The 22,296-nt window shown below is 40.5% G+C and overlaps 1 protein-coding gene across 1 annotated transcript in view; it reads left to right on the top strand.

Moving 5' to 3' along the window:
* LOC106075226 (uncharacterized) overlaps positions 1-21,718 on the top strand; it is a 55,855-nt gene extending 34,137 nt beyond the window's left edge. The window contains exons 2-3 of the mRNA XM_013236173.2: positions 2,799-3,122; positions 18,226-21,718. Of these exons, the coding sequence (XP_013091627.2) occupies positions 2,799-3,122; positions 18,226-19,055 (1,154 nt within the window). The 3' untranslated portion in view covers positions 19,056-21,718. The remainder of the gene's footprint in view (positions 1-2,798; positions 3,123-18,225) is intronic.
* The last annotated feature ends 578 nt before the right edge of the window (positions 21,719-22,296 follow it).

Raw genomic sequence — 22,296 nt, 5'->3', positions numbered from 1 at the left:
CCTCCATGCTACAATAAATAGCTTAGTGCTCTTTGGTCATCCATGCTCTCTGGTCATCCTTGCTCTCTGGTCATCCTTGCTCTCTGGTCATCCATGCTCTTTGGTCATCCATACTCTCTGGTCATCCATGCTCTCTGGTCATTCTTGCTCTCTGGTCATCCATGCTCTCTGGCAATCCTTGCTCTCTGGTCATCCATGCTCTCTGGTCACACATGCTCTCTGGTCATCCATGCTCTCTGGTCATTCTTGCTCTCTGGTCATCCTTGCTCTCTGGTCATCCATGCTCTCTTGTCATCCTTGCTCTCTGGTCATCCTTGCTCTCTGGTCATCCATGCTCTCTAGTCATCCATGCTGCTCTACATGCTCAGCGAACTGTGGTTTTTAAGAGTTTCTGTGCTGAGCTATGCAAACATAACTCAGCTCGAGTCATTTCTCCCGGGATTCGAACCCGCCCCTTTCTCGCCAGTAAAGCATCAATGAATCACGCCACTCTGCTACACATTTTAAAATTTCTTAAATTGTTAAGACTTCAGATTTCCACAGAGACAGTTCACCTCTGAAGTAGCCAACGGCAGCACAGGGCAACAATGCAATCAGGCTACCCACATAACTGCATACATTGGTTCGTGCACCCACACACGCACGTACATAAAGAGCTTTACTAGAAACTAAAAAAAAACAAGCAGTTTCTAATCCTAACTACTTGATTCAAATATAAACCTCTGTATCGTCTGCAAATCAAAAAACGGCAGTTTGGATTTTTGTTAAAACGTTTATCTCCCCTTTTATTCAAACCCGTTCCTTTTTATTTGTCACTAATCATGTTGTTTTATAACCAAGGGGAGGCTACTGTAAACAAAGGCGCCCAAGAATTATCGTCTGATCTTTTTTTTTTTCTTCTTCAATTCGTCAGTCTACTGTTTGCTACATGTCAATGGCTGGGCCTCGGTACTCTTACATAGTTGAAATAGCTCCAACTCTCGTACCTTCGTATCCACGTACTGCTTGGTGAAGATAAAATACTCCCCCCCCTTTTTTTTCAGTCACAAAACCTTTCTCTTTTCTTCCCCCCCCCTTTTTCTCTCTTTTATTTCTGCTTTACTTCGAGACTTTTAGATCATTGACAAGATCATTGGCTAAGGGAAAGTTTTGTTTTTTTTTCAAAGTGGAAAAGGAACAGAAAAAAAGGGAAAGGGGGGGGGGCAATCAGGACGCTATCAACCTTGACATCCGCTGTCATTGTCTGTGTTTCCTTTGTTTATTGTGCGGTAAATATTTGCCCTCGACTAATGCTTGTAATTGTTATCTTTAAATGTCTTACGACTTGGGGTTTTGTGGGAATTCCCTTTTCTCTCTCTCTCTCTCTCTCTCTCTCCCGCTAGAGACCTGTTACGAGTCTTCAGACGCCAGTTATAGAAGAAACGTTAATCAGCCGCTGTTTTATCTTACGCGACAATGTCATATTATGATTAATGTAAGACTTATACCAGTGGTGCCTATTGCACATGACGTCATTGCGCCCATGACGTCATTGCGCTCCGTCTTCTCAAAACTTCTCTTTGAGATGACGTGGCCCGTGACTCGCGTGCCGGATATATATTTGACCCTAGATCTAAACTTTTGTGAGCTGATAGTTTGACGCCGTTGTAAATTAGGCATATGTTGTATCCAGTGGCGTAGCAACTGTGGGGGAGGGAGGACGAGGAGAATTTGAAAAATCCCCAGGGCCCCCAAATGAGTGGGTTTTTTTTACATTAAATATTAACTTTTACGCAAAATGCGGGGGGCCTCCAAAAACCCCCGGGGGCCCCAAAATGATGGCAAATTTCTATCTACGCCCCTGGTTGGTTCATTGGTCCGAACTTAGATGGATACATTTGTTTAAAGATGGAGATTTTCATACATGGCGGGAAATCTCTGATTAGATAGTCCGCTGAGTATTTTTGGTGTTTCTGATGTACAAAGTAGCGTTGATAAGTTCTGTTTTTAAACAGGTGCATGACAAGTTTTGTGTAATTTTAGGCACTGCAGAGATTTAAATGTGTAAGGTCCTTTTGTTGCACAAATTTCAATATGGTTTAAGCATTAAGCTTCCACTCTTACCACTTAAGACTTTAAAAAAAAACGAATCTGCAACTAACTGGCGATAATAAAATGTAATACGAACATCAACTTCCAAGCATTAAAAATATTATTACAATTACAGATCATTTTGTTTTCATTGGCAACAATGCGTTTATTTTAGTGTCCTTGACATTTTGTTTTCGTAAAAATCTCAAATGAATAAAGATACACACTTAGTGTTCAACTATTAAAATGAAGATATAACTTATGTCGTAGGGGTGATATGCAGGGCCGGCCCTACGCCAATTTTACCTATTGCTCCAAATTTGCACACGCGCCTGGCAGGGGCAGCGAGATTTACATTTAGCATATCACCATCAGTCATGGGCTTCTGACACAGTCTTTTAAAGATATAGGACTTAGAGGGTTAACATATTTAGTGTATCGTGCGATTGGCGTAACTTAAATTTGCGCTTAATGCATTAGAGTTGATTCCTATGCATGTATAATAAATGTTACTATAATGATCTAATTAATAGTAATAGATGTTAGTGTAAACACAATTTCGAAGATGGGCTTCGCTGGCATCCATTTAATTGGCACCGCTATTTGTAAGGCCGGCCCTGTTTGACAAATGTCTCCAGTTTTCCCGGTCTATACTATAATATTGAACTAATGTTTGAAGTCTTCAAAATGCATTGTAAGTCATGGGCATTTATTAATCCTATTTTCAGGTGAGCTCCGGTGTTACTGTAACGGCTCCGGCTGCGTCTCCACCAGCTACATGTGCAAGTCCACCATCGGTCAATGCTACACGGCGGTCGAGGTCCGGGGCGAGACCACCCACCAGACACACGGTTGCCTGGACAGCCTGCCCGAGGAGTATTACGCCTCCTGCAGACTTAGCCTGGATGTCATCAGCGCCACCTCTTCTGGAAAAGGGCTTGTGGCGCCGCCCCTGCTGCTGTGCTGCTCGGAGGAGATGTGCAATTACATCCGTGACGACTACGGCATCAGCATTATACTGACCCCGAAATACAACGGGACCTTATCGCGAGGTAAGGTCATAGGTTAAAGGTTATAATTATTTCTTCTTAAAACTGAAAACAGAAACTTTTCACAATACCCATTGAGTTGGGTGGACTCGGGGACGTCCTAAAATTCAAATCCATGTCTTCATAGAGATTCGAACCCAACCCATCGGTCATTGGTAAAAAATGTAATGATGACGTAAATTTTTTGGTGTCCGTAGAACGGGAGGCTAACGTTTAAACTATCTTTCCTGTTTTGGATGGACGCTGCAATGAGGTGAGCGATGGCGCCCCTAACTTAAAGATGCTTAAGTGTGACTAGCTTCACAGCGTTAATTAAGGGGGAAGTTTTCACTAGCTCTTCCACTTTAACCCGCGACAGACTCCTTCAGGTCTCAGCCCTTTTATTATTTTCATTATGAAGCAGCCATGTTCGTGCAACAAACCTGGCACCCCCTTTTAACAAATACAGCGAGAGATACTCTTGCAACAGACCTGAAACCCCTTTGAAATAAAATGCAATCTTCTCATGCCAAAAACTTTGACTAGTAATTAAGACTGGCGAATTAAACCTGGCTTTTACTTCTCATAAATTCACACACAGGAATGTGTTCCAAACTACCAACAAAAAATTCTTTGTAAAGATGTTTGTCTAAAAAAAAAACCCTACCATTTTAGACTTAAGTTATATTTTGTCCGTTCAGTTGCAGTGGACACTAATGGACAGTCCATGTCATCATTCATACTAAACCTCTAATTCTCTTTCCAGGATTTTAGCTTTTATTACGCTATGGAAGCGTAATCATTCTTTAAATAGATTTTTTAACTCCGCACTACCAACGTAAATCAAACGGTGTCGGAAAAGAAAAAGGGAGGGGGGAGGGAGACGTTTCATAAACAGAATGAGTGTATATGCGCAGTGGCGTCTTAAGTGGAGGTGAGACGGGTGCGACCGCACCTGCTGACACCAACCTATGCGACGCCACTGTATAAGCGCATTGTTCCTTGACAGTTCCGTGACTGGGCGGCAAGATTTGAATGAAGACATTAGAATACGGACCTGTCGATTGAGAATGTGTCAATAGCGACGCAGTGGCCAACTTAACACTTGTGTGAGGCACATCAGAAACTCACACACCACACACTTTCACCCACACATCTTTTGCCAGACTGTCTTGAAATTCTATTAATTCTACTGGCCAATGTGTCACCGTTCCGTTCCTAAAGAAGTTTTAACGTTAAAGGGCTTCTTATCCATGTTCCTTTTTACACTCTTTTGTTCATTCTCTTCTCCCCTAACCTCCTTTCTCTCTCATTCTCTCTCTCTCTCTCTCCACTACGCCTCCTTCAAGAGTGATCCTTCGTTGATGGCGCCAAGAGACTCCCGGCAGTGTGGTTTAATGGCCTGTCTTACTTCGCCCCTAGTGGTGCTGACAGTAGCGGCAAATTTATGTTGAAAGGAGCCGCTCAATTGGATTGAGAGAAGCAGTAATGGTCTCCCACATTGGACTGAGAATCACTTCATTTCTCTTTCTTTCTCCTTCTCTCACACACATACACACACAATAACGTTCTCCATTTTTTTCAAATATGCAATTAACCCCCAAAACACTTTTTTTTTCTTCTTAGATTCCCCATTTGACTTTCTTTTTTCCCAACATTGAATTTTTATTTTCGACAGACATAATATTGCCATTTATTCCACCGGTGCTCATATATTGATAAGACATGCCCCGTACAGGTTTCCCAATATTAGCTGGACCCTATTGCTGCTTGTCTCAGCCTATTTATCAATGCACTCTAATGTATAAATATGAGGGCTGTGTCTCATTCCATGTCATTCAAATAGATTGTTACATTGGTATAATCTAATCGTCCTTCTAAAAACTTCACTACCCTGAAATGGAGACAGTGGCCGGTGTAAAAAAAATACTAGTAGTGAAACTCTTTCTCTCTCTCTCATTCTGGTGAAATCAACGTTGGTATCGTCAGTTAGGAGAGAAAGAGTTAATATAATTCTTGTGACTTGATGCTTTTTTTAAAATGTATGTTTGTATTTCATTATTATTTTTTAAAGTGATAACATTTATCGTATTCCTAATAAAAATATTCATAAATATATAACCATAAATTTAGTTTGTTTTGTTAAGATAAATTTATCACATTACAATAAATTAGTATAGCCAATCAATCTATACACAATATGTAAAGATCAAGGAAGGGAACAAAATGACTGTAGACTCATTTCCTGTTAATGAAAATTAAGCTAATCAAAGTACATTGCCATAGCAGAAGACATAGTTACGTGAGCCCACTAGCGTTCCAGAAAGATCCATGACGCTTGGCTTTAACCTCGTCAGAAAGTTTCCCAACATCGGACGAAGTATAAGACACATTATGTATCTATATTTGATCAGGCCACAAGTGATAGCTCCCCATCCAGGGTATGATTATAAGATTTTCGCGACCCTCGCGAGGCTATTTGGGAATGATTAATGACAGGGCGACTTGTGGGAGTGTGTGTGTGTGTGTGTACTGGGAGGGACGGGTGGGCCGCCCCTGTTATCAGTTTACAAGAACGCTGATGTAGTAACACTTGCCCATCTCAAACATAATGTGAAGGTGAAGTGACACTAGTCATTTTTCAAACTGGATTAGTCTAATTATGAATTGAAGTCATTTTTCAAACTGGATTAGTCTAATTATGAATTGAAGTCATTTTTCAAACTGGATTAGTCTAATTATGAATTGTATCTTTTTTTTGTGAGTTATTATTTTTCATTTACCTTACTCCCTAAAATGCGAAAATATTTTTTTTATTACCTTATGGGGGCGTGGTGACTGACTTGTAAACCGCTTTGCTTCCGAACCGAGGGGGTATCGGGTTCGAATCTAGGTGAAGACTGGGATTTTGAATTTCTGGGCGCCTCTGAGTCCACACAACTCTAATGGATACTTCACATTAGTTGGTCAGTATACTGGCCAAAAGACACATTTGTTAACCGCTGGCCATAGAAACAGATGACTTTTACATCATCTGCCCTATAGATCGCAAATTGTGAATGAGACACTTTGCTTTTTTGGTATTAAATGAGAAAATCACGCTATATCATTTACTTGTTCCTCGCTAGGATATGATTCTCCGGAGCTTGGTTAGTTATAGTGCAATGTATTTATAGAAAGAGTTGGGTATAATATTTATACTAAAGCATCAATATGATCAATTAACCAAATTCTGTGCTTTATATGGATACCTTGGTAATGCCTTAATTCCGGAAGCTAAACTATTTTTTTTTAAATTCTCATTTTCTAAACTGCTACGACTGTTAGGCCTATGTTTACTTTTCGGAAATTTCCGTTTTCTATTTATATGTGTCTCGTCATGACATAATGTAGTGGCATGACGTAATGACATGATGTTATAAATAGGCCACATTGTATTGGTGTGACAGAAAGTATGTTTGCCTTGATTGAAAGTCAGCTGCCAACTCTGCTCTCCTGATTCTTAAAAACCTACACGGCCTCGCGTTCATCAACTTGAAGTCTACACTTACCCTCTCAAACCTTGACCCTGTACATAATTTTCAGCCTCTTACTAGTAAGCTGTAACCTCGCATTGCAAGTCCAAAGCGTTACAACAATGGATTAGAAAAAGTAGAATGGATGTTACAAAGATGATGAATATCCCAACAGAATTTGAGATTGGGGGGTAACAGACCTGACTACCTGACTAGGGAAAACTGTAAATTGTATTTTCCTCAACGTGGCTGATCCTGTAGAACAACGGGAAGCGGTTGAGAGTTCATTTTAGTTGGGAAAAAAGATCAACATGGAGAGCAATCATAAAGTGCAATGGCTGCTGGTGATTACAGATGCCCAACCTGTGCATCAAGGATTGACCTCTCTAGTCACATGGGAAGTTGCACAGGGGAAAGATCTTCTCTGGAAATGTGAAGTGCCACAGATAGCCACAGGGGAAAGATCTTCTCTGGAAATGTGAAGTGCCACAGATAGCCACAGGGGAAAGATCTTCTCTGGAAATGTGAAGTGCCACAGATAGCCACAGGGGAAAGATCTTCTCTGGAAATGTGAAGTGCCACAGATAGCCACAAAATTTAATTTTATTTCTAGCCCATGAGTCGACAATCTGGTATAGCATACAAGGAAATATCAATGATACTTAATTCTGTTGCGGAAAATCATGCATTTTATTTTTCAAACAAGTCCAATACCATTACAAATAGTTTTTATGGTGTTTGTTTTACTATCGATATATAATGGCAATGATCAATATTCTTATTTAGTTGTAAGATTTGTTTCATTTTGTTTTTAAGTCTCGTGAGGCAAACTATTGTAAAAAAAAAAAAACGCAAGCTTAAAATCTAGGGCCATATTACAAGATCTTTGGGGCTCGCAAAGACCTTCCTCCAGGGAACAAGAAGAAGAGGCAGACAGAGAAAGCTATGGGAGGACAACATTAAAAAATGGACAGGCCTGCCACTGAAAGAGGTTCTAAACAAGGCAAAAGACAGAGAGGAATGGAGAAAGACGGTCCACAGGTCTTGCTTGGTGCCCTAACGGTCCAACCGACTAAGGGATATGGATAGGATAGAGGCAAAAAACACAATTTTTAAAAACTACGAATTTGAATGAAAACTAAAGATATGGCATAATTTGTCAAACGACTACAAATGTATATATTCCATTAACAATATTTCGTGTAATTACTACATACGTGTACATTCCTTAAATCAAAACAACACTCACGTGCCTTTCTTGTGTAATTTAAAATTTTGCCACAAACATTTGATCTATGTCTAAATTTAGTAAATATAATATTTCATTTTTAGTATTTCTTATTTTGTTTTATCGAAATTTTAATATTTAAATATGACAAAGAAAGAAAGTTGAACTTGGTTTTACATTTTGTTTTACATTATCGTAAGCTGATCTAACATTATGGTTACAAAGGTTTTATATTTTCAAGACGCAGAAAGGAAAGTAATAACTCCACCATATTGTATAGTGAGTATGACTATATTCCCAGCTAGCTACAGTTTGTATTAAGACTGAGAGTCAGTTTTCTGTGGTATTTAGACCTACCATTTCTCGGCTGTGACCCGTCTTGGGGGGGGGGAGGTTTATGTGGAGGAGGATGGTGAATGCTGGGATTCACTGAACTGCTTCCTGGACTGAAACTCATGACAACTCATGGCTGACTCCTGGAGTTAAATTTAAAGTGACAGCCACATTGTTGTCAGTGACGGGGGCCCGTGTGTGTCATATGTCAGAACAGTCTGGCGCTGTGGCACTGGCTTAACTATCGCAGACACCTCCACCTCCTACTGTTTCGTACGCAGTCAGGACGCGTAAGCCCTTGTGTAAATGGGGCTGATAGAGGCGGACATGTGTCGACGGGAAAAAATGGAAGAAGTACTTTTCAAAGTAAGATGCTAACAGTAAGCATTTTCTTGTTTGTGAAACCTAGATCTAGTTGGGTTTTTTTTAGAACGAAAGTAAGAATCTTTTGCTGATTACATTTATGTATATTTCCATTTACATTAATCAGGAGCGGAGATTTCAAGACCTGGAACTAAGGGACACTAATTGTGTGGGGTTCCTGGGTTTATTCTGACGTTAGCACAAATAATTAATGGAATCTATGTATGAAGAATCAGCCTCAATTAATCTGCCTTTGTATATAATACTACTACTACTAATAATCTTTATTATCCATAAGGAAATTTGTCTTACAGTCTGTGTATTTATTAAACGAAGCAAAACATTATAACCATAGAAACTAAAATATACATTTCCAGCCGAGTCACTCAGAAGTTACTTGTAAAAGTCTTTATATCAGATAGTTGAATTGTATTTAATGACGAAATCGTCAGAAAAACAAAAAAGTGTTTGTGTCTGTCTTTGTCATCATTGTCTTATATCTTCTGTGTGATGGGGAAATCACCAAAGTCTGGCCCAGAGAGTGTTTTTAGTTTATATTTATTTCTTGTACTTTTGTTCTTATCGTCTGATTATAATCGTTTTTGATCAAGTTTTTATCAAGCATACTTTCAAGGTCTTGGCCAATGTTCTGGTTGATCTAGATCGACGTGTCCTCCGCGGACATTATTTATCTATCCAAGTTGCGACCCACAAGACACTTCACACAAGATTTTTCATTCCCTACCATGGGTTGAGGAAAGACGCCCGGCGCCCTGTTTGCCCCTTTGATGCATTAATTAGACTGGTTGATGCCCATTGGGAATCGAGAGTTTGTCAGTTCGTTGGCGCCGTGTTGCGGTCAACTGACACCCTCCTAACCACTACAAGACACCTCCCGCCCCCTCTCTCTATCTCTGACAGAATATATTTGTGTAAACTCTATCATCTGTACTTGTGTAACTAAAGAATGTTTGACCTAGAACTCTTTTTTTGTCTTTGTACAGTTTATGTATATCTTTGAATACTATTACTAGCTAATTAGTCACTAGGGAAAACTCAGTTTTTTTACGTTTATAATTTTTCAAACTAAAATTACAAATAACATTAAATTTAATTTAAATCTTTGCAGAAAAGCTTAGATCTATTTAAATAATATGAAGAGTTTAGCTGACTAGAATTGTTAGATATAAAATAAAACGATATCAATTAGCCAAACATCATGACACTGCAGTTGTATCTTGTACTGTTAAAAAGTAATAACATGGCAATCTAAGAACTAAGCAGATACAAGAACTATACCACATGAAGTTATATTTTAGTGGTTGAATGAATAATGTAGAGTCTCGATCGATCATTAGAGCATTATTTGTGTTTGCTATTGTTAATAACAAAAGGGAAAGTGCGTGTGTGTGTGCGTGTGCAATAAACAATAAAACGAATTTCATCGATTAGCTCAATATCTTAATAGTCTCTTGACGTCCCCCCAACACACACACCACCACACACACATGTCCCTTCCCCACGCTCCTGCCATGTAGGTCTAAAGCTGTTGATTAGGGCGCCGCGCTAGTGGTTATCCCGAATGCCGGTCACTGAATAAACACGGGAGATAAGCCCGCACTGAGAGCCAGGGCAGATGGAAGAAGTTAGCAAGTGATGCAGACACTTGGGTGGCTCTCAAGTGGATTTAGTGGCGGTGCCCGTTTAATGTTATTTCTCCAATGTTAGACACAGTTTGGAAAACACAGTAATAGATTATTCTTATTAGGCCTACTTCTTGTTCGTGTTATTGCGTCAAGACATTAATTATACATCACTAGTGATCATTCACTATCAAAGGTTTTCGCATTGAGAGCAGTTTGAGAAGCGCTGATGGGGCAAAGTCTTCTACCACCGAGGATGACGGCGAAGGGGGGCGCTGTTTACGTCAGTTCCATTGCGCCACAAGATTACCCGATAGTAGCGTAGACAGAGGGCGTAGACACCGGCGCCTGATGCCTAGCATGCGCTTAGCATCATACATTGTTTGACTATGACTCTAGCACCACACAAAGAAAGTTTGATGAGCTGATGCCATTCAGAAAACAAAGCCTAATGCTACATAGTCATTTAGCCACACTGAAGAAACGCAAGATGTGGCTATAGAGATCTGGTTATTTGTAGCAGTATTGTAATAGGGTAAGCCTACACACTTAGAGAATCCCCGATTTTAATTAGGTAATAATTACGCTCTTTGATTATTTGCATAAATAGATAAACATTTTTTCTGTAAAATTGTGAACTATGATGGTTTTCTTTTATTTTTTTTATTTTTAAGATTTTCTTCTTCTCCATTAGTTTTTTATATTTTTTTATTCGGACTGATTAAAGATCAATTTCAAAGTTCATCACCTATAAATGTGTTTTCATCTATTAGCTCTAACCCGTTTTACAGACAGGCCATAAGAATGAGGTGCAATATAAAGGAGAGGGGGGAAGTAACTCATATTGACATTACACAGGTCAAGTAGCCGTGTGAACTAAACAGCTTGATTGGAAACAGAAGATTGATTCACTCTGACCGTCCACAACTGACGCCACGTATGACGACTTACATCAGAGATATTGTACTCTTGAAATTAATAGTTCACTGTCACAGTGTCTGTCTGGGTGGATTCTTTTAAAACGTCTTTGTCTCCAACTTCCCATCCTCGGATCAAGTTGAATTCGTTTATATTGTTTGATATAGAACATGGTAGATAAACTTTACTGTATTGAGAGTCATGACAGTGATTATGCGGTGCTTTCCCGTATATAAGCTTTTTTTTTTTTTTAAGGTATATTTGCTTGTTTTAACAAGGTGGCTATGTCAGCGCTCTAGCTTAATTAATGTCTCTTCTTAATCTCTTAGTTAAGATGTTAACGGCTTTTGTCTCCAAGGAGGGAGTTTGTTCCCTTGCTCTGTATCGGCGCTCAAAATAGCACCACTGACCTATATTGTATTGGGTGCAGTGATCTTCTTATCCCATTCACCCGTCTCAATAATCACAACTAATGCCGCCCAAAGCTTCGGTCAAACTGAAACAATCAAAATGAAGCAACATCGATTTCGTCTATGGTCATTTCGACTGCTACATTAATTATAGAGTCTGGAATCGCCAGTGACCATAAATCTCTTGGGGAGAGCGATGCTGCTTTTGACCGAAATCCGATGCCAGTGAGTTGTACCAGTGGCAGAATTTATGTGTCCGTTTCTCGGACTGGAGTCGCCAACGTGTCTGGACCAATATTCTTAGTGGACAAGGGATTCTCGTGTTTAGTCTTAAGCCCGGTCAGTTTGAATTATTAAGTATTAAGAGTGGACGGTAGTATGGGTAGTTCGGTTTAAGTACGTTGTATGAGGTGCTGGGCACTTGTGAACTACGGTACAGTCTGAATGCGTTCATGTGGTTTATATAATAGTGCTGTGTGTGTGTTCGTGTGAGTGTGTTTGTGTGTGTGTGTGTGTGTGGTACGAAATAGGCATTACGGTGAGGATAGTCTTTTCGAGAGAAGCGGTTCTCCAACTTTTCGACACCGCATCGCATTTATCTAGTGTCATATAAACTGACCTTAAGTAGGTTTCTTTCTCTGTCTCTGTCTCTCTCTCTCTCTCTGTTTCTCTAACTGTATTTGCCTTTTCTGAACCTCTCTCTTTCTCTGTATCTTTCTCTTTGGTTTCTCTGAATGTCTGTATATTTTTTTCTCTCTGAAGCTCTGTCTCTTTCTCTCTCGTTGTCTCTCTCACTTCATCTCTCCATCTCTTGTTCTGTCTCTTAGTTTCTCTGTGTCTCCATTAACCTTTTTTCTGAATCTCTCTCTCTCTCTCTCTCTTTTCTTTCCCGCACCCCCTGTCTGTCTGTTTGGTTAAGTGTATATATGGATGTCCCTCAACATACATAAACCTGTACCCTATAATTCTCTCTGCTTCCGCATATATATCCGCCTTTGTCTCTTTCAGATTGGCTTTCTATTTTTCTGTCTGTATCTCTCTTTCGCTGTCTCACTATTTTACTGCATTTCTCTTTTCCACCTCTCTTCTCTCTCGCTCTCTCTCCTCTGTGTGTGGTGATAGTCGTGTATGTGGGTGTGTGTGTGGGGGGGGGGTAAATCCACGTTGATGTTTGCAAGTCTACAAAGTAAAGAGACGACACGTTAAAACCTGTGCTATCCACGCCCAGCCCTCCTCACCACTATAAGATGTCTCACCTCCATCACGTTCTGACGAAACTCTAGCCGTTATGTCGTACACAATATCAAATATACATTTGTAAAAAAAAAAAAAAAATGCTCTCCCTTAGATGTTCTAATGGGCAGAGGGAGATAATCCACACATCCTTAATGTAAGGGAAATAAATGAAATCAGGCGGGAACTCCGTGTGCAGTGTCTGCTGGCCAGATATCGGGTTTCCGTCAAATTTGAAGGAGTGCGTGACATCGTCTGCTAAGCTTTTAAAAATAGTCCCCACAGTGTCTTATCCTCTCTGACTTTCTCATAATCCCTCTGCATCCTCTTCACCCTCTATCGCCCCTCCCCCACACACACACTCACACAATGCTGAAAAAAAAAAGCCTTCCTGGTGACCCAGTAATTTATACTCACTTCTGCCCATTTTGTTCTCCGATTAATTCTGATAGATTACCGCCCTTGATTTTTGGGGAGAAAAAAAAAGGAACGTTGAAGGAAAGGGGCGCTAGAGAGGAGGATCAACCTGCAGTGTGAGTGATTAAAAAAAAAGAGAAAAAGGGGGGGGGGTCGCAACTGATGTGGCGCCCTGGAGACTAGCTGGACGTCGATCGGATATCGATATAATAAATCACAACTCGTGATAACGTTAGCTGGGCTGGAGATCACGACACTCGCTGCCTTGTGTGGAGTATGAAGAATCGATTACTGTCATTTAGACGATTTTTTTGTCTGTTTCGATATTCCCCAAAAAAAAATGAGTGGTATATGTCGTCATTGACGATGTCATGAATAGATGGGAATGTGTTACACGTGAGACGCCACATTGTTGGGGAAAAAAATCACCTCAGTGCAAACTACATAATTATATAGGCAATGGTTGCTTAGACTGCTGAGGAATAGTCACAGTTGTTTTTTGAATGAGGGGAAAGGCTTTTGTTAAAGGTAATGGATACACACAATCCAAAGGCACAACATTGGCAGAAACAGACATACAACAAAAAGGGACAGACATAAACATGACGATTACAAGCCTGTCAGTTTCAAGATAAGATATTAAAAAAAAAACTACTGTTGAGCCATTTACATATATATATAGGCATGTGACTTACAATCGATGTCATGCAACACACGTTCAAAAAAAAACAACAAAAACTAACACTTGATGACATGTAAGAGTACTACTGGACATCGAAATCAGGCTTTGATGACTTTTAAGAACTACAGAACTAAGAACTAACACTTGATGACATGTTAGATAGCTACTGGACATCGAAATAAGGCTTTGATGACTTTTAAGAACTACAGAACTAAGAACTAACACTTGATGACATGTTAGATAGCCACTGGACATTGAAATCAGGCTTTGATGACTTTTAAGAACTACTGAACTAAGAACTAACACTTGATGACATGTAAAAGTACTACTGGACATTGAAATCATGCTTTGATGACTTTTGAGAACTAAGAACAAAGAACTAACACTTGACGACATGTTAGATAGCCACTGGACATTGAAATAAGGCTTTGATAACTTTTAAGAACTACAGAACTAAGAACTAACTAGCTTGGTGACATGTCAGGGCAAAACTAAAATTTGGCGTGTATCGACATTAATACAGCAGGTAATATTGCACATAATCACAGTGCCTGTCCATCGTTTGTTTGCGCCCTACATACACTCGGCTTCCCAGTCTCTTTATGTACTGGTATACTTTATCTTAAATTACTCAAAGGCAAAAGAACATTCCCCCCCCCCAAAAAAAAAATGTGCCCTGGCGAACTGTCCGCTTTGCCCAGTCCTTCATTTCTAAATGCGCTCTGTCCTTCATTTCTAAATTCGCTCAGTCCTTCATTTCTAAATGCGCCCAGTCCTTCATTTCTAAATGCGCTCAGTCCTTCATTTCTAAATGCGCTCAGTCATTCATTTCTCCTGTACATCTAGTCACTTAATTCTTTCTCCAACACACTAGAACCTCGTGCGCGGGATAGCGTTGACACATGTAGCTTTTCCGTGCACATGGCCCCGAATTCAAACCCAGACTCCACACGAGACCTCCAGGCGTGAGTACTGATTTTTGCGCGGCTTGTCGACTTCCGACTGAGCCAACGTTTGTCCCCTGGGTAACGCTGACGCCAAGCAGTCGGCCGCCCCTCGAAGACTGCGTCATCAGTCAGCGTCGCGATGAGTTCCAGGGTCTCTTCAAGAGCTCGTCGGTCGTGCGTGTTTGTTCTGAAAGAAGAGATAGCCCCCCGCCCGCCGCCCTCCCCCCCCCCGTCCGCTATGTCAACGTGTGAGCACGTCCAGATGTTAAATTGCTCTAAGGGGTTGGTTAGGCGGAGAAGGTGGGAGATAGGGGGGCTGCACACAAGACAGGCACCCCACGGTTTTCATTTCCGAGTGACTTAAGTCATGGGGCTCTGACCAGAAACAATGACGCTGTCACGTGCTAGAGGCGCGTGCATGAAGTGATGAATAAAAAAAAAAAGCCGATCCATTAGTAGTCCTCGTGTCATTAATAAATGAAGAACTTAGCTAATGAGGATCGCTCCAAGGCCAGTATGTCTCTATTTACAACAATGTAGGTCATGCACATCTTTTTGAATAAAGGATTTGTGCAAATGTTTTTTTTTTGTTGGCAATATATTTGGCACAAGAATCCTTTTGTCACTTTATTTGTGGGAAAATGACACTGTAATTATATGTCTATTGTTTGCCTGTTCAATGTTTATCAATCTTGGCACTTTAAGGTCACTGGCAATCGGTTTGTGAGAGGTATCCAATACTTAGCATTTTTTTTACTTTTAAATGTTAGAAAAACGAATGAAGCTCATTAGAGTTACAGAAAAAGGTTTTCCTGTGAACTACATTTTATATAAACTCATAAAGTAACGTATTCCTAATTTGTGACGTGGCAACGAGCCATTGGTCTAAACAGCCCACAAGTTGTGACGTTGTAGGTCAGTGTTCAGGCCTTCTATAACGATTGGTCTCGCTCTAGCTCCAGGCGCCATCTTTTCTTTTGTCTCTGTCGGTTTCATTCACGGATGCTGCGCAATTGTAATATTGTTAGTCACACGCTATCTTCCTTAAAGTTGACGACCCCCAGAAGCTGAGGCATAGACCTCACGTGCCCTTAAATTAGCATAAATAGTCATTTATAATTAAGTTGTATGTAAATGTAGACCCATAGAGTCTTGTTAAATTCGCCATCCCCAAGACCCCCCCTGCCCCCCCCCCCTTCCAAAAAAAAAATCATAATCGTATTCAAAGTTAGGATTAGTCGAGATATATCTTATTATATAAATATCTTTATTTCAAAGTATCACCGCGCAGACGATCTTGGTTTAGCTTGAAGCTGAATAGAACTATGACTATGGCCAGGTAGATCCACCTGACTCGCACTTCAAAGCTGTCCTCCCGCCAGGAGAACAAAATATTAATATACCGTTAATTATCCCAGGCGTACGTGGCAAACGACCTGTATAATTTATGTTGCCTTAAAGAGAGAAAGAAAAACAACAACACAAGACGTCTCCCACCATTGCTCAGCACGCCTTTGTCTCTTCCCCCCCCCTGCCCGTTTATCTTCGGCTTGTTTCTGCTTCTTGATTTTCCGAAAAGCCACAGCCCCCCAGCTACCGTATTCCTTAAGCTTACGGCGCCTAACTGTCGCACTTGGGGGATTTGACTTACTCGACTACTGTATACATCCCCCCATTTTATTTTATTTTTTCTAAACTAGGGAAAGTTTTTTTTTAACGCGTGTCTGTCTGTCTCTGTGTGTGGGTGTGTGTGTGTGTGTGACAACAGAACGTTAAAGATCAGGCAGTTCACTAAGCACACAGCCCAGGCACAGGAAAAGAAAAGCTGACTTAAGGGGGGATAATGAAACGGGGATTTTCTTATTTACAAAGGGAGAGAATACAAATGATCGCAAAGCGAAACAATGTGTCGGACGTGAATCAATTTGTTATCTGCTGTGTATATAGATCTAGTTTGGGGTTAGGGGGGGGGGTGCTGATAGAAGCAGCACTCTATTTTTTTTTATATAAACCGTTTCTTTTTTTCCGACTGTTAAGTTATTGATTGTTCTCTTTCTGGAAATTGCGTATGGAAAACGAGTTATCTCTCTTACATTTTAAAAACTGTTTTTATTTTATCAAAATTTCTAGTTTATGGGTGTCTGCATATAGACCTTTCGGTTAATCTTTTGTAGGGAAATAATCCACTTGTCATCACTTGGTCTAAGTAAGTTTAAACCTGTACAACCTTTTTTTTTTTTTATGTTTGTTTATTTATTTGTAAAGGTTGTCTCCCTTTGTCATGTTTGAGCTATTTGACTCTCAAGATTCAAACGTTTGACGCACACACTCAGACAGAGAACACGTCCTGGAAAATACGTCTTCCGGTGTTCTGTGATTTGAGAAACGAGGGGCGATCCATCGAGCAGGCGCCCCACTGTTACCGCCGGCCCACCTGGGCGGTTCTGACCTCCACTCCTTGATAATAAAGAATTGAACGCCCCTGTCCTCCCTACGCCATTCACGATGTTAAAAGTGGGCTCCACTTGTTTTTTTTTTGTTTTTTTTCATTCTTGGACTACAAGTCACGATTAAGTCTCTAATGCACAGTGCCTTTTTTATTCTTATGTTAATGCATCGTCTCTAGGGATCTTAAGTCACATAGTTGAGATATGCTAAGTCATAGCATTTAGCAATGCGCCAGAGCTTGTGACCTATATGCATTTAGTCTTCTGCTGTTTCATGTCGTTGAGACATAGACTAGTCTTTTCCTTCCGACTCTGATAAGTACGGTTAATATAATAGCAGTAATAATAATAACAATAATAATAATAATTACCATTACTAGTTCGGATATTGTCATTATTATTATCACCATCATCTTTATTATTATAATTATTGGATTCATAAGCTGTTACCATTCTCTGGCACTACAGAATCAAGAATCATTGTATATATATATACGTAAAAGTTCATCAGTTTAATGTGGCAACTTTTAACGAGGGTGTCATGTGGCCAGCACAACGACCAGCCGCCTTTACTTTTCCCCAACTATTGTCAATTACCCATTAGAGGTGGGTGGACTCAGAAATTGAAAATACCAGTCTTCAACAGGATTCGAACCCGATACCGCTCAGCCACCGCGCATCCTTGTTTATTTTATTTTGACAGGTTTGGATTAGGGTTAAGATTAGGGTTAGGTGACAGTTGATATTATAGTATTTAGCTTTGATTATCGCTTCATCCTCAGTTTAAAAAAAAAATCAATTTTGTTATATTTATAATTATAATTCGCTGTACACAAATGGCGGGGGAGGGGGGGAGGAACAGAGTACTTCCGTTAAAATGACGGGATTTTGTTTAAATTAAATATTTACCAACTTGTGGAGTTACTTTGTAAACATTCTTATAGCATTTTAACTGTTTAAAGGTCAAACGTTTTTTTTTTCTTCTTCACAGGAAACGCACCATCGAACGAAGAGAATGCAGTATACTCAAAGAATCATCACGACGACCCTGACCTCTGGTTCAAGGCCGCTGTTATTGCGGTGCCTATAGCCGGAGGATTTATTCTCGTGCTGCTGGTACTGCTGGCAGTGCACTTGCTCAGAACGGACTCTCGTCACCACAGACGTCTGCTGCAGGTCCGCCGTGAGCGGAGTCTCACGAAAGCCCACATGTGCATTACAGAGTACTTTGAGGGGAAGAACTCCAAGCAGCGTTGCTCACTCTTTAACGAGAAGCCTGCTAAGCTGTGGCCCCAGCTGTACAGTGACGCCCCTGGGCCTATCATCGACAGCAGTAGCACCATGTACAGCCCATTCAACGAAGTCTCCGGTAAACAGTTCAGCCACCCGTTTCAGGGTGACGCCTTCGACCCCCCACCCACGAACTTGCCCGGTGCCCGCGGAAGCGGCTATCACCACAGCGGCAGCGGGGGCAACTGTCACCATAGTAACACTTCACTACCTTGCAGCTCGGCCACCTGCCGCAGCGACGCCACTGGCTACTCGCGGTCGACGGTCGGGGACGCTTGCATCAAGATTCACGCCCCCGGAAGCATCGGCGGCACAACCAAACCATGTTCTTTCCACGCAGCACCGGACTCACGGCCCGTCTCCAAAGGGCCCTGTTTGGGCCGAGACGTGACGGTGAAAATAGACAGGTCAGGCCATGTCCACCCTTCAGTGATGGTCAGCTCAAGTGGACAGTGCCACCAAGGGCACCCCTATACCGCTGTGACTGTTTGGGATAAAGCCTACGCCAAGGGCGTCCCAGCTTTAGTGTGATAATCTATAAATAGAACTGTTAATATTATTGCAAATCTTGTGATGATTGACTTTCATTATTTTTGATAACCTTGTTTCTGCTTTGGATTCTTTCACCGAGTATTGTTGACCAGTATTAAAACAAGATGCTGGTTTGATCTAACTGCAAAGTCCTGCGTTAGTAAATATACACTTTTAAATGAACAAGTCTATCTTCATTAGCATCTGATACTTCATATATTTATAAGACTCCCACCTTTTCCTCTTCGTATCCCCCACCCCTTATATAGGTATCTACATGTCTTTGAAAAGAGGAGCCAGTAGATTTAAAAAAAAAAAAGAAAAACTGTAATTTACTAGACTTAGCTTTAAAAAAGTAAACCAATAACAATGAAACAAGTATTCTTTAAATCGTGTTCCTATAGGATTTCAACCATGAGTTAAACAGACACTCTCATACTGGTGCTTTTGTTGTATGGTATATGAAAGTTTGGGCAGATGAGTCTATGTGAAAAAAGTTTTCTTAACTATTATATATTTATTTCTTTATCTCACGTCTGCCATGTTACATTTGTACACTTTATTTTATGAGAGCTCAGATATGTGTAGATATCTTGTCCTGTGCATGTACTGTGGTCTGTAGTATTGCTTCTTTGTTTATTTATTGAATGATGTTCGCCAAAATGTCTATGTAATATCAAATATCTGTTCCACTTTTTACGATATATTTGTTTGTTTGTTAACTCTTTCTCTTCGAACTGATGATACCAACGTTGATTCCACCAGAATGTGGTAAAAAAATACGAAGAGAAAGAGTTAAGTTCTAATAATTTGTACAAAAGATTCTATTTTTAATCACTTAAAACTAGGGACGAAGGTTGGTTGCTTATTACTATGTATGTCAGAATTATAAAAAACAATATTTTGGCTCAAATTCACCGTGGGTCAGCCCATATCTTCATATCTGGCCACATCCATTTGGAACAGTTGAACAGATGCACTCAATTAGCAGTTTTTTTTCCGACCCAAATAGCAATGTATGTTGTTGACAATACTTTAGAATAAATAATTATGAATAATGAAAGAGGCTGATGTGTTGCCAACTTGATACATTTTTTTTTAAATGTCTTATTGATAGGAATTGTGAAATAGCTAATTTTATCTTTGTGATTGTAAATAAACAGAAGATGCAGGAGACAGTTTGTAAAACATTCGCTGAGCGTCTGGTGTCAGTAGTTTTGTGTCACGTCGTGTCATGTTGTCCCCGAGTCTATTGTTAGTTATGTCATCGCCTCATTGGCTGTGTCGCTTTGCCCTGAGTTGACTTTTTGGTTCGTTCTGCGTGAGAGTGTCTCTCTGTTTTTTTTAAAGTCCCTACCCCCCCCCCCAAATCCACCCAGTCACCCTCGTGTATGATGTATGTCGTCTGTGGGTGATATGGATGGGGGGAGGGGGGGAGGTATGAACAGTGTCATGACTGGCATGACATTACGACATCTTGCGTTTCTTATTATTGTCACTTCGAATGACATTGTGAGAAAGAAAGTGTGTGTGTGTGTGAATGAATGAGAGTGTGGTGCTGAAATGATGAACAACACGAGATGGGTGGGGCTGATTTCAATCTTAGTATATGAGGGGGTGGGGGGGGGGGGGTTAGAATGTAACAGAGCTGCGAGCCTGCAAGAAGTACATCGTCATCTGTGGTTTCACAATGAGTTCATATTTACCTAAGAAACGACCTTGACCGCCGGGAATTTCAACTACCCTAAAGTACATCGCACACGTTAGCCAAGCGTTACACCAGTGTCAGGTCATACTTACACCAGTGTCAGGTCATACTTACACATAGAAGGTAAAGGCTACTTGCTGTTAGAAAAGCCGAACGAGAAACGGTTCGTGACTTGTTCTGCTTGGTTCAGGTTCAAATATGTGAACTCATTAAATTTTTAGATAGTGGTCGTCATTTTTGTGTGTTTCGATGAATGTAAGAATAAAATGTAAGAAATTGAATGTAAAGATCTTTCACGGCTGGGTAAAATCCCTCCTTTCAGACCTTGTGGTCTATTGGGCAGATGATGTGAAGGTCATCTGTTTCTGTGGCCTATGGTGAACGAGTGTGTCACGTGGCCAGCACGACGACCAACCTCCTTTACTTTCCCCCAACTAATATCAGGTACCCATTAGAGTTGGGTGGACTCAAAGGCGCCCAAAGATCCCGAAATTAAAAATCCCAGTCTTCACCAGGATTTGAACCCCAGTTCGGAAGCCAAGCGCAATACCGTTTAACCACCGAGTCTGGGTCAGCGACATATTTGTTGAAGGATTCATTCAGTATCACAGGTCACTAGAACATTGACTGAAAAGTCCTTTCCATATTTGTTTGTTTACATTGCTCATCTTTGTTTGGTTTGTTTCAAAAACTGTAAGAGTGTTTGTTTCACTGATGAATGTGTGTGTGTGTTCGTGTGTGAATATATTGGTCAGAATGAGATATGTGTTGAACACGGTGCCTGGCAATGTATGGTGAAGGTATGCACACACTGTTATGTGCTTGGTTTGTGTACGAATGTCGTGTGTGTATACACTTATGAAATTCATATCTTGTTGTACAGTTCAATGATGTCACTAATTTATTCAAACTTATTTTGGAAGATGGAAACTTAAAATAAAACTTGAAAAAATAATAGATATGTTTTGACTTTTATTATTCTGTATTATTGAGTTATATTGGAGTACATAATCGGAAAGTAGCACAATGCTATCAAGCTAGTTGAGGTAAAAAAAATGACAATTTTAAAATGGACAATACCATTAAAAAGTAAAAGAACATCACAGTCAGTTAACAAGATCCTAGTAAATCATATAAACTACTAACAAGTGTATATATCTGTTGCATTTTACGTCTCGAGAGACGATCTTTTCCCTTTGCAACTTCTTGTGAGTAAAGAGGCCAATCCTTGATACACAGCTGCGATCGCAGGTTGGGCATATATAATCACCAGGCGCCGTTGCATTTTCACCCTTCTTTCTGCTTCTGTTGTGTATGACATCTGCAATCTGTGACCCTTCCTTTATGCTCTCTCTCCATGTGGATCTGTCCAGTGCCACCTCTTCCCAGTTGCCAGTGTCGATTTTGAAGAGCTTCATGTCGCGTTTGCATACATCCGTATAACGTAAAAGTGGGTGACCAGCGGCTCTCCTGCCTTCTATTAGATCGCCATACAGGATGTCCTGTGGAAGTCGACCTACTGGCATTCTACGA

The sequence above is a fragment of the Biomphalaria glabrata genome, chromosome 1, assembly GCF_947242115.1.
Source record: "Biomphalaria glabrata chromosome 1, xgBioGlab47.1, whole genome shotgun sequence".
Taxonomy (NCBI): domain Eukaryota; kingdom Metazoa; phylum Mollusca; class Gastropoda; family Planorbidae; genus Biomphalaria; species Biomphalaria glabrata.
This window is presented reverse-complemented; position numbering and strand designations above follow the sequence as displayed.